This window comes from Triturus cristatus, chromosome 2_1 (genome assembly GCF_964204655.1).
Source record: "Triturus cristatus chromosome 2_1, aTriCri1.1, whole genome shotgun sequence".
NCBI classification, from domain to species: domain Eukaryota; kingdom Metazoa; phylum Chordata; class Amphibia; order Caudata; family Salamandridae; genus Triturus; species Triturus cristatus.
In genome coordinates, this window is record NC_140581.1 from 905,839,290 (window position 1) to 905,852,822 (window position 13,533).

A 13,533-nucleotide genomic window follows, 5' to 3' on the forward strand; every position below is an offset into this window, starting at 1 on the left:
TTTGCTATCAGCACTATGGTCATCATTATCTGCATAAAGTTAACACATTTAGAAATGTTTGCAATTATACACAATGGGAACATTGCCCGGCTCCTTTGGAAGGCAGCTCTAAAACGTTTTTGAAAAAAATTCACATATTTTAAAAATTTTGATAAATCAAACCCCGGGTCATTCTATTTTAAATTAAATGCTTTGTCGAATTCTAAAGTAATACTCACCCACACTAAATTATTAAATTCTGAGTCTTTATTGATAAATTGTCAGTGGGTGGCTATGATCTGTGGAAGTCCACAATTGATCTTAAATCAGTTTGGGGTTCTAAATCCTGGCAAGTGCAAGGCACAGAAGCGTTACATGGTGTGTGCCTCATCCGATCACAGATTCTATTTCTAAATGAATCGATTTATCAAACTACTTGTTTTGGATTGGCAACTTCTAAGCAAATGAATGCCCCTGCTATTCCTCCACTAGCTGCATATCAGAACTGGAGCAATTGTACTAATTATTCCATGGCTGAATTACAATTACTTTTAAACAATGACACCTTTAATTTTTCTAGTTTGGACCCCCTAGGTTGGTTAGTTTGGCAAACTAGTTTGGATGCTTGCCAACTTCGTTTCCATGACAAGGCTCCTGGTTACACACAGGATAGGCCTGATCCTCATTTTACTAACTCCCATTCAGTTACTACATATTCCGTTGGAAAGTTATGTCAAAATTGATTGCAACACTCGACTCTAGCTTCAGTGAAACAACATTTGTCAGGTGACATTGATTTGACAGATATTATAAAATCACCTGCTGGTCCAAGATCAAAAAGATGTATTTATGCAACTTACAATGAAATCTGGAAACTATCCCAAATTGAAGCAGCTTCACGTTTAAGGGCAATTGACCAGGCTAATCTGGAAAAAGTGCTTGCTGTTGTTGATAATAGTATTAGCACACTTTCTTCCCGCATTTACACATTGGACAATATTGTTTAATCTGTTGTTGACATTGTGCAAGAGGATGTTTCTGTTTTGTATCATGGTCAAAATCAATTGCGTTCAGTTATGCAATTTTCGTGGACTCTGCAGACTCTTAAGATGGGGAAAGTTCCATGGGATTACTTGAATGCCTCATCGTTATTTTTGCCCTTTAACTTGACAACAAAACAGCAGTTTATGTCCACGAAAGATGCTACGTATTCTCTTTTGCATATTGAAAAGTTAGAACCGTTACCATTCTCTGTGGCAGAAACAGACTCAGCTGTCTGGCTCATCCATGGGGTGATAACTCTCCCATTTTCCTTGTTTAAATTTACCTCATGCATGAAACACTATCCACTAGGCCACTTCGAACCCTTATGCAGTGTTTTTCTACACAAAGTTTGGTATTTACCATTCATATACAGATGCCTACGGGATGAAAAAGAGGTATACCCAACTAGGGAATCATGTGATACCACGATAGGTAATTCTCTTGTTTGTAAGAACATCCAGTTGCATGGCACCTGTAACCCTACGGCCCCAAATCTTGCATGTGTTTTAAAAGGTATACCTGTGCCAGCTATTACACCCACTTTCACTCTGTTTGCAAACGGTAGTTATTTGCTTTTAAATAATGAAGAATGCTGCGGCATGCTAGCCGGCATCCCTTACATTGTAACGGTTTTACAGCATGTGGTTTGCTGTAAAAATGTGCTTTTCCCACCCCCACACGGGAGGCTCGATAACTCGATTTGGCCTTCCATTCCGACCTTGAAGGCAGATATCAACAAGTTGAGTAGAATAAGAGCATTGTTATCCCAAAAAGAAGTTTCACTCACCTCTGCCCGTGAGACATTCTTCCTTCAGGTGGCTAACACCCGTACAGAGGTACAAGTGCTTCTTAATACTGACCTCCCACTACATTTCAGTGGGTTGATTCACACTATCTTCTATGCTTCTAACACTACAGGCATTGCCCATTTTTTTTTTAAAGCTGTGGGATCTGGCCTTGTGACTATATTTGGTGTGATACCAGCATTAATCCATTCTATTTTTTCCAGCGTCTTCGGTGGCTTGCCACTATTACTTGCCTTAGCCGCTAGGATTTTGCTGTTACTTTGCCTGCTACAAAATGGATGCTCTTCCTGTGGTCCTGCACAGCCAATACTAGCTGCAGATGCTCCGTAGCTGTATGTCTGAATGCTACAGTACTCTGCCCCTGGCCACACTCAGCATGGCTTATGGATTATCTTTTTGCTTTGCTTATTACACTTGCGTGCAACCTGTCTTCAACTGCTTGGATTGTTCCTTTCAATGGGCATTGGATCTTTGCCTCTCCAATATGGCATTTCCTCCACCTGATTTTGAACTGCTAATGAGTCCCTTAGTGGCCCATGAGCAAGAATGTTCCGGTGCTGGAATTATGGCCTGCGCAGCAGCGCTGGGAGTTCTGGCTGAATGGGATATCTGTGCAGCGGCACAGGATTTCCTACAACAGAGTTATATAGAATATCACGCAAGTTGTCCTTTGATGGTGCTGGAAGCACCCATTGTTGCGGAATTTATGTTCATTCACTCTGCTTGATTGGGTAGCATCACTTTTTTCCGATGATAACAATGACTTACTCTTGGAGGCAATCGCAACCTACTGTTCGTACACCTTCCTGGATTGACTCAGCCACCTTATCCTTGCTGGATTTATTTTTTTGTGTGTGCCTTTTTGGACACAAACTATTTTTTTTACTTTCTCTTTCTCTTCTCACATTCCCCACAAATCAGAGGTATCATTGATACAAATGCTCTTGCTCAGACTTGTTTGAAATCTGTATTCTCTTTAAGACCACTGTCCAATGGACAGACCAAGGGGAGGGTGTAGTGAGGATATGGACACACCTGCGGACATTGCTAAGTTAGCATAAGTTAGCATATGCTTGGCCGCCATTTTGCTGCTTTTGCTCACGTTGCTACATGCCACATTTTCCGTAAACACTTTGGTTGCTCGCTTTCACATGAGAACTGTCTGCATTTCACATATTTAGTTGAACACTCTCCTCCTCGTCTGTACAGCGTGTTCAAGGTCAAAAAACAATGAGCTCTGTTGATTTGCTTTGGTCAGTCTCACGTCCCTAGTCATAACATAGAACACAGCTGAAAACCTGGCAATCTGGTGCTTTTAATATTGCATTGCATGCATGTTAACGCACTTGGAGAAACGTTTTCCAGGATAGAAAAGCTGTGCTTGCCCGGTGATGTAAATTCCTGCATCTGAACTCGGAGGTATGGGGCTCCCCTGACAAAGTCTGGAGGTCTTCCATAATTATAATAAACTAGCTTCTAGCACAGGGAGGGTGGCAAGGCGCTATAGTCCTGTTTCCACCATAATTATAATATGATTTCCCCTTTTGTTCTATATGGAATTGTAACAATGCTGATTTGTTTGATCTTATGCATATTGCTGCTAGTATTGACTAGTGTACGGCATTATAGAGCACGCTAGTTAAAATAAACATTTTAAACTATTCCTTACTCTATTTACTCATGTTGTGGACAAGTACGAGAGTTTGAACAAAAGAGTGTTCTTGTTCCCACGTATCCTGAGAGGGACAGAGTAGCATGTTCTGGGATGTCTAATCATTATTAGCTTCGCTGCAGCACGGAGAACGAATGAGACACTATAGCTAGTCGGATTGGGGTTCTGGGCCCCAAGGTGGGTATTTTAGTACACCATTACACGCTGAGGTCCTGGTTTCCTGCGCATAGTTCTGTGTATGTGCAGGATCCTTGCAACAGGAAATGTTCTCAGCTGCAAGAATGGTTCGCTCATACCATATCAACCCACAGTTCATAATGTGCTGTGTTTTTGTCCTTGTCAAAAGGATCTCAACTAAATGGGAGACATTGACAATTAAGGTATGGCCCATCACAATTCCTTCACTTTGTTGAATTGCCAAGCAAACTGTAGCACCCAATTTCAGACAACCAGGAAGACTTACAGCTACTGGATCCAAGGTATGCCACAAAGTGCTTTAGTCCTCCATGTTTTTGAGAGAGGATTGAAAGTGCATAGCCATCTTTTTCATGACAAAATAGAAAAAACATCATTGTAATCAGGCATCCTGATTGCAGGCGCATGCCGCAAATGCTGCTTTAACTTATTACATTTATCAAGACATCATCGTCAAATAATAGCAGATCCTATACATCACTGCCTTACTAAATGTTTTCCAATAAAGGAAAAGTTTGGAATGTTTTCAATAAAGTTTGGCATGTTTGGAATGTTTCCAATAAAGGAAAAGTTTGGAATCCACTGATGATAGTTCCCAACAATTCCAAGAAACATCCAAATCTTCCTCTGGGTGGTTGGTAGACCCACTTTCAGAATTGTAGCTATGCTCTCTTTAGAGCCGTTCCTCACACCCTTTTCAATATGGTGTCCAAGAGAAAGGACTTCTCTTTTACAATACTGCATTTTATTTGGGGAGACATTGACAATGTTCGCCAAATGGTTCAACAAAGCAATTGTATTAGCTTACAGACTTCTTTTGCCTTGGATGCAATTAGCAAATCGCCAGTATACTATACGAGGAATGAATTCCATGGCAGTTTTAAATGTTAACTCCGAAAATATTTGTTTCAGTATTTGTGAAAAAATGTAAGGACTTTTAGAATACCCTTGCGGGTTTCTACACCACACAAGTAGTTTATTAAAAAATTGGAATGCAAGGAGGAACTGTAAGTCCTGTATCATGACATTGAAAAGAATGATTGGCATAAGTCAATGACTTGAACATTCTGCTTCCGATAGAATATGAAACAATATTACTGTTTGATTTGGTACCACTGGACAACATGTAACAACATTGTTTCTCTTTTGGAGATCCTGTACAATTCTCCATTTGCCATTCAGCTTTTTAATACCCATCACCAGAGAATTGCAAGGACTACCATGCACTTCTCAGAGAATTCCCTGCTTGACCATTTTCCTCAATCATTGGTTTCATTACTTCTTCCACCTATTTTTTAAGTTTGTACTGCTTTATTCTAGGAACTATTACAATTGGTTTGAACTTTTTTTGTCACAGTTTTTGCTCTTTTAATTAATACAATTTCGTTACCAGTGTAATCCCATACTTCTTCCTTGACAAAGGGTCTTAAATCTAGAGGTATATCTACTTTTGTCAAAACTGGATACAGTTCAACACTTATGTTCTGAACTGATTTTAAAAACCAAATTCTCATCTTGTGTTTCAATTGAAACACTATCTGGTGTACAATAGATCACACAATTCCTTTTACAAAGGAGATCCCTTCCAAGTAAATTTACAGATCTAAAATCATATAATATAAATTGATGTTTATTCTTCGTCTGACCAATTTTAACTGGAATATCTGCTGTAACCTGATTCGGTTTGTTTATTGCTGATACCTACAACTTCCTGAGAGGAGTAGGTTTGGGTCTTCAACAGAACAAACTGTAGAAAGGGTAGCCAGTTTATCACTGTTACACCAATTATTGATGTGGTGATGAATGAAGTATGTGGTGGTACTTTACTGGGAAGGCCAAGTTCTGGCACAATCAGGCCAAAGGTGTTTGTAGATCAAAGTGTGGACACATTGACTACAGTGTTGAGTTACATTGGTTAATCCTTATTGTATTGTGAAACCGTGTCCTCCAAAAGTTGACTTTGTAATGTGGCCATGATGTTGTGTGTGACTGGTAAGTTTAAAAAAAAATCTGTTTTAGGTTCCTTCACCATGTCATCTTCATTTGGACATTTCAGAGTTGTGACATTTGTAACTATATGGTGCTGCTTCCAATTACAACAGGAACTTGGGTTGATCCTGGCACAGACTTTAGATGTACAAATCTTGCACCAAGGCGACTTGCACTGTGATTGGATGGAAGATTTGAAGATTATTTTGGACTTGTTTTCTGTTGTGTATTGGCAATAAAGCTATATGCGTGCTATCATTTGCTCAAAACACATGTGATAGTGGAGCCAAATCATGCTAATCTCCCTTCACATTAGGAAAATCCTCATTGTGTGTAAAGTGTATGTAGCTGTTGATATGTCTCATAATTGTAGGACACACTTCTTGTGGCACACCACAAACTTGGTGTGACATTCCACCAAATACTGGAACAGTGGTTTGTAATGCTTTTGTGTCTACTATATGTAGTGCTGCCAAGGTTTTGTCTCTTGGTGTTATTGATGTGTGCTTTTTTATGTAAGGCTAAAGCTCTGGCTCTAGCTGATGACATGACTCAATGTAAATCTGCCTATTCTGTTATGTTGTTTTGGACATATCCCCGTCTTCCATGTTGGAAACTGAAAATGTGAAAACTGGCACTGAGTATTAGTCTAATGCATGGATTGGTATGTTGTGCAAATATTGACAGACCAGTATTGGTTAAATGGGATAAACATAGTAGATCAGATTGAATGTATGACATATTTTGGGATTCATGTTTGGGAACTTGAAATAAACAATACCTACTTGCAAATCATATATGTTGACACAATCTTTTAATGTTCTCTCATTGTCAAGATATGATGGAATTAAAGAAATACATTGATAGAGTTGAGATGTAGAACACCAGTCAATGATTTTTTGACTTGCAAATTTATTGTACCAAACGTGATGAAAATAAAGAGGGTGAGCATAACAAAAGCAAAGCAAAAAGTGAAGACGTCAGTCAAGGTAAATGAAACCCTAGTTGTAGATCCAAAATTGTTTGAAATCCAATGTTCCCAATACTACTGGCATCAGAAAAGCAAATATGTCCAGAAAAAGACCACAGAATGAATGGTCAGCACACACTGGAGGAAATTAGCATTGAGGTTTCTTGCTGGTGGTGGCAGAGGTCTTGCCATTCTGCCATGGGGGAAGGGGAGCCACACCTGCAGGAGCTAGGGGGGCTGCAGATGGTTCTTCTGCTGGCAGGCACCCCTTCCGAATCCGTGGCCGATGTAGGTGGCTCTGATGTTGTAGGACTAAAGGAAGGGGTAGATGGTGCTGGAAAAGCCCTGAACATGTGGGTGTAAATGTCCTGCAGCACCCCAATGAGGGAGTCCATATTAGAATTTTGGGCCACCATCTGGTGGTTGTACTCCCTCTGTAGCTGCTTCATCTCCCTGAACTCGATGAGTACCAGACCCATGCTGTCTTGGGACTGATGGTAGGCTCCCAAGACTTTGTCGATGGTGGTATGGACCCCGGTGGACTCAGTACGCTGAACCCCAAACATCTTCCCACGCCGCCTAACCCTGCTACCCTGTGCCCTGGGCCCAGTGTGCCCCATCTGACTGGGTCCTGGGTGAGCTTGAGTGGTCTCAACATCGCCTGGGACTGGGGGGCATACGATCTGTGTCACAGTGGGAGGGACACAGAAAGTGGAGTCTTCCTGTTCCTGAGGTGTCACAGCTGGGGTGGAAGGTGTTGGTATGGGCGCAGAGAGTGCCACTGGAGGCATCAGTCCAGACTGACCAGATGTACCAGGCTCCTCAATATCATCAGGAGTGCGGTCCAACACTTGCAAAATGGTTACTGGAACATGCCTGTGGAAAATATGCAGTGGAAAATGACCGGACACTTGCATTTTGACCTACATATGTCTAATGGGTTATTTGGTGTGATAACACTTACAGGCACCATGCCATCATGTGACATGTAATGGAGATTGACACCTGTAATTTTAGATGCAACACAATAAATTCACAGTAACAATAATAATTAACTGATACTTTGATGTTTGTATGTTATGAAAATACATGCAGGACACATTGGCAACAGTTGAGTTGAGAACAAACAGGACATTGAGTTTTATTGTGACTTTGCAAAGTGCAACTTACCAGACTACACTCCACTATGTATTACTGTCAAGCCTTCAGTATGTAGGATCTGCAAGACTTTCTCTTCCTAGGGCATAAATGGTATTGGGGGCCTGGGAGTACCACCACCAGTCCTGCTGGCCTCCATGTGATGATTGGAGGCCAGGGAATGCACCCTCCCCTGCAGGTTGTTCCACCTCTTCCTAATTTCCCCGTGTGCACAGGTCATTAGCTACAGCATGCGCTCTTTTTACTATTCTGGCCCACATTTGCTTTTCCTGTGATAGGGGTGTATTTTGGACTTGGATGCCGAACAATTGTGGCTCTACTCTTAGGATTTCATTCACCGTGACTCGCAATTCTCCCTCAGCAAACTGTGGAATTTTGGGGCCTGGCACAAAATGAGTAAATTATTAACCACAATGTACTAAAAGAAAGGGGAGGCAAGGAAAATGAAAAACAAAAAACTTCAGTTAACTGGTAGGGACTCTGGGATCAAAAGTCGAGGTGGAGCTGGAACGGCAAAGGATCATGGTCTGAAACGGGGTGTGTTTTACAGTACGGTATGCAGGTGTTTCCATTTGACCACGTGACATCAGGTGTGTTCTGCTAGCATCCAGTCAATGGCCACACTGATGGTGCATTGTTGAGCGCATACCGCGACAAACTCACTGTTTTGGAATCGCTGATTTTAGATCTCCAGGACAACTGTGAAATCTAAATTGGTTCGGCGGGAACCTGCCACCCTGATGGCGACAGAGTAGTATTCGTCATCATTGGAGTCCATCACGTTGGCATGCCACTAAAGCTGCGGGAAACACTCTGTCAAGGCGGATGGTGAGCCTGAAGGATCTTAATATGGCGGGTGAAAGACCATCAACTTGGCCGAGTGCTACAGACCGCCACCTCAGCGGGATGGTGGTAATACCGCCAAAATCAACATCAGGGACAGAGTCACAGAAGGAAAATTAGAGTACACCTAATGCTACAAAACCATGGCTATTTATACATAAATTATGAAAAACAATTATCAAAAACAGTAAATTCAGCATGGTATGATCATGGTTAGATCGCTTTGGTAAACCAAAAACAGTTTCATATTATCTATCAATCAATCAATAAACTTTATTTTGATCGACAGATCTTAAAAGTGCAAAGTGCATACACAGATTTGTGAATATTATGTATACAAAAAATCATTGATTTAATTAAAACAGTGCATTTAAAAGATATTCACATTTTAGAAATCAATTAGAATAAATACATTCAAATAAACTACACCAATTAGATTTCATCATTTGGATAAAAGAAAAAATACTATAAAACAAACAATTGAACAATGGTTGTCTGACGTCCCACTGTTAGAAAGCTATATATTGTCTGTTTTACAAGAGTGATTTGGGTTGATGTTCCCTGGCCAAGGATAAGGAGATCACATTAGATCATATCAACAAATTAGGAGATTCAGATTGTGCTTTCCTTCTGACTCTCCACATATGGACTAGAAATTTAGCAATTGCGCAAGCAAACAAAGGTCTTACATCAGTTTTTAAAATGCCATGCTATGATCTTTAGTTCCTAGCTGTTTGCCTATAGGAGTAAGCCATCTACTTCTAGGGACTGAGTATGCTAGACAGACAAAGTAGACATGGCCTACAGTTTCTAATGAGGCAAAACAGCAGGGACAACATTTCTTGCTAGCAGCTCTGCAAAACCATGAGCTAGTAAACGCATTCAGAGGGATTGTGCCATGTCTAAATTGGATGTATAACTACCTATCTGCCGGCACCTGTATAAGATCAAGGAAACCAAGGGATTGCAACGATTTAAAATCCAGGAATTCCCCTGTTAATCTCCCTAGTTTGCTATTTCTAGAATAAAACACTGTAGCAGTTTAGCAAACGAGCGAAAGAGGAGCTGTTTTTCTATTTGCACGTGCTTTGTGGCACATAAAAAGGCAGCGTGTCTCTCGCTTGCTAATCCTCCACAGCACTTTTTTTTAAAATAACATCTTATTAGCATTTTGCAATATTAGATATACATTATATTGCCGACGTTTCATGAGTACATGCATGCTAGTAAGGTCAAAAGTACCTTGCACGTTCAAATTTTTTATCAGTCGTGTGCTCTACATCCATTCTTTGACAAACCCTAAGGAGATTATCATCATTGACGGCGTGCTCCAGACCCGGATCCCTTAGTCACTAACATCTGACACTGAATCAACTCGTGGAGGATCACAGATGTTTCCCCGATCAGCGTTCCATTTTCCCCACACCCGTGCCCATTTCTGGAGGCATCCCCTTTGTACGTAGACTGCTTTCTCTGCTATCATTGCGTAGTCCATATCACAGCACCATTGACGATAGGTGGGAATCAACCCCATTCCCCAGTATTGTGCAGTATTTTGCTTCACAATCATCATCCCTAATGTCGCCCAGTCCTGATCCCTATGGTTCAGATCCATAGGCTCCTAGATATTTAGGATACATCTCCTCGGCTCCGGCAGCACATACTAGCTCCACTGACCTGCGAAATTGCTCGCATGACCGCCCTCCAATATGTTGTGATCCCTGGACATTCCCATAGTATGTGATAGACTGTACCTGGCTGTCCACATTGTCGCAAGCAAAGTGATGTGTCTGTCCTGCCCAGTCGGTGCAGCAGTGTACGTTTGTAATATATTCGATGCGAGGATTTTTAGTTGCACTAATTTTAATTTAGAGGTTATCGCTACCTCTCGTGGGAACGCGAGGGCGTCTTGCCAGTCTGTTTCATCGAGATCTCCAATGTCAACCTGCCAACGTTCCCGGAGAGTTCTTGTGGGGTCTGGTTTGTTATTTATAATTTTCCGATAGGTCTGGGAGATTGCTTTTTTAGTCATGTGATCTGTTAAAAGCCTATCCTCTAACGTTGAGGCTTCTGGTAATTGCATTCCTGGTGGGAGCACCCCCATAAGTGCATGCTTGATCTGCAGGTATCGAAATGCTTCCGATCGTGCCAGCCCATATGTTTCTTGGAGTTGCGAGAAAGGTAAGACATCCCCCTTCTTCCACAGGTCTCCTATCTTTGAGATACCTATTAGATCCCACTGCCTGAATCCCTTCATGTTACATAGTCTGCCTAGCTGTTGGGTTGCCCAAAGTGGTGTTACCTGTGTTAAGACCCCTTACCATCCGAGCGCGCAAACTGCCGTGAACCAAATTCGAACAGTATGTGCTGTGGGACCCGTAAGAGTGTTCCCCTTTGATTTATTGTAGAGTATTCCTATGACCTCCTCGGTACCAAGGACGTACCTGTCCATGAGGAATGCTGGGTCCTCCTGGGAGGCATGTAGCCATTGATTTATTACAGTGAGCTGTGAAGCCCAATAATATATTTTTATGTTTGGAAGGGCGATTCCACCGTCATACCAGCCCTTCACCAGTTTGTGCCTGGCAATACGGGCGGGCTTTCCATCCCAGAGGAGATTGCTCACCCCAGTGTCAATCTCTTTAAAATACGTGGCGGGAACCGGGAATGGGGTATTTTGTTGGTCGTACAAGAAGTACAAGTTACTTACCTTCGGTAACGATGTATCTGGTAGAGACGATTCTAGCCGCAGATTCCTTAACGTAGAATTATCGCCAGGCGCGAGACTGAATCAGAATTTTTTTTTGCCACAGCATCTCTGCTCGCCGGGGGGCGGTACCACGCGACTCCGCCCTGACGTTGTCCGCGGGCATGATGTCACCAAGGTCACATAAGTCCCACCCCGGCGCGCTGACGTCTATTTTCTTTGGAGAACTTTTCTGTGATACAGCGCGGAGCCATCACAAACAAAACTGTGAAAGTATTGGAACAGTGTGCGAAAAAAATCAGTGAAACAGAAATGGAAGAAGCGAATGGTGAGGAACAGCACCATTAGGGACAGTGCCAAGCATCAAGGAGTGTCGTATCCCCTGTAAAGAGCTAAAGGCCGAGGCACAGCCAAGAGACCCCAACCCAGAGGACTGCAGAGGAGTCAGAAACCCCAAGCAATGAAAAAAGGGAGAAGATTAGAAGTAGGCCCCACACTGGAAAACCAGGGTGAAGGGATGCAGAAGTACACATGAACCTATTGTCCAATTACCAGAAAGGAAGGAGTGGAACAAATAAACAGAACAAAGCATCCTGCCAGGGAGGACCGAAAGAGGGTACCCGCAGAAGACAAAGCCACCCGGAGGGAGGCAAGTGCAGAAGACAAGCTGGAAGGTCCTTGCAGAACAGGTAGGAAGGGCGGGCCGTGAAGGAATCTGCGGCTAGAATCGTCTCTACAAGATACATTGTTACCGAAGGTAAGTAACTTGTACATCTGATAGAGACTACTAGCCGCAGATTCCTTAACATAGAATAGATACCCTAGCCATACCCAGAGGGGAGGAGGGTCTGCGAGAGAACCTCACCAGCTTGGAAGAACACAGGGCCCCAACAGGAGATGTGTCATGGGGACAGGAATGACGGCCCAGCCCCCACCAAGCAGAAGTAAGCAAGAACAAGGAGAAGGGAAGGCCAGGATACCACAAGCCTACCCGAGGGGCAAAGGGCATCCGCCAGAATACCCAGAGTGACAGACGGCACCAAGAGAGCACCAGAGTAAGAAAAGAACCACCCTCAAAATCCAAGGAGAAGAGGTAGAACGGAGGCAGAGCCCGCCTCAGGAGAACACACACACAGCGAAGGGGACAGCTGAACGGGCATCAGCTCTGAGGCAGGGGACAAGGCAGGAACGGCCCCACAGCCGATAAGCGCATACATGAGAAGGAAGACACAGTCGTGCAAAGCTCCAGCAAAGCAAGGGACAAGAGCACACGGGTACACCGAGGCCCACGGAAGTGGACCATAACGACCAGGTGTGCGCAGCAGGCCGCTGGTAAATACTATGAAGTAGTGTGCCCAGAACAGCCGAGCGCAAGACGAAGACAGAGGCAAGGGAACCCCAGAACAAGCCCCTGAGAAGGACTGTCCCAGTGGCACAACCCGGCCCACGAAGAGAAGTGGGACCGGCCAGAACATAAAGAGGAGAAGAACCCCCAAGAAGCAGCCGGGGGAGGGGGAGGGACACGTAGCGACCCCCGGGAAGCGAGAATATGTAGTACAGACCTATGCCATCAACCAGAACACGGGAGAACACCAGGAAAATCCTAGCCCCCCTGGAACACAAGGCAGAGGACCAGGCCGAAACGGCAGAAAATAAGGTGGAAACACCAAGACATGACGCCGTAGACGGCATGACAAAAGTCGGTCTGGCGATCTAGAGGCTGAAGAGGGAAGGGAAAACGCACAGAAGCAGATAGCCCACAGGAACAAAGGGCAAAACATACGACAGACAAGCCCTGTAGAGGAAGGATAGATGCACCATCGGATACTGAGCAGGACAGAACGTGGAGCAGCGCAAACTGCGCTAAGGCGGAAGAAAAAAGACCGCACCAAGCGGTATACAGTGACGCCAGGAAACGTGAGGAACCCAAGAAGGTATCCACACCCGCCCAGCTTATGACAGAGCTATACAATAGCCTACAAGTACCCCACCTAGGGTATGACATGCCCCAAAACAAGAGGGGAACACCTCTTAGGAAAACCCGCAGCAGAGGTCAAGAACATAAAAGACCTGTGGGTATCACCACAGGCAGCTTACCAATCAGCCAAAAAATACACAGATGGTCCAACCTGCGGACCTATACGGCTTCACTAGCAGCCAAAATTCACAC

At 43.4% G+C, this 13,533-nt stretch overlaps 1 protein-coding gene across 3 annotated transcripts in view; it reads right to left on the reverse strand.

The window, feature by feature from the left end:
* The window catches only part of IDNK (IDNK gluconokinase), a 152,804-nt gene that overhangs the window by 39,386 nt on the left and 99,885 nt on the right, over positions 1–13,533 (reverse strand). The window contains exon 5 of one of the 3 annotated variants that reach the window (XM_085633163.1): positions 6,668–7,531. The exons of the other annotated variants lie outside the window; for them this stretch is intronic. Within the exon in view, the coding sequence (XP_085489289.1) occupies positions 6,784–7,531 (748 nt within the window). The 3' untranslated portion in view covers positions 6,668–6,783. Of the gene's footprint in view, positions 1–6,667; positions 7,532–13,533 lie in introns of those variants that run through there. 3 annotated transcript variants of the gene reach the window in all.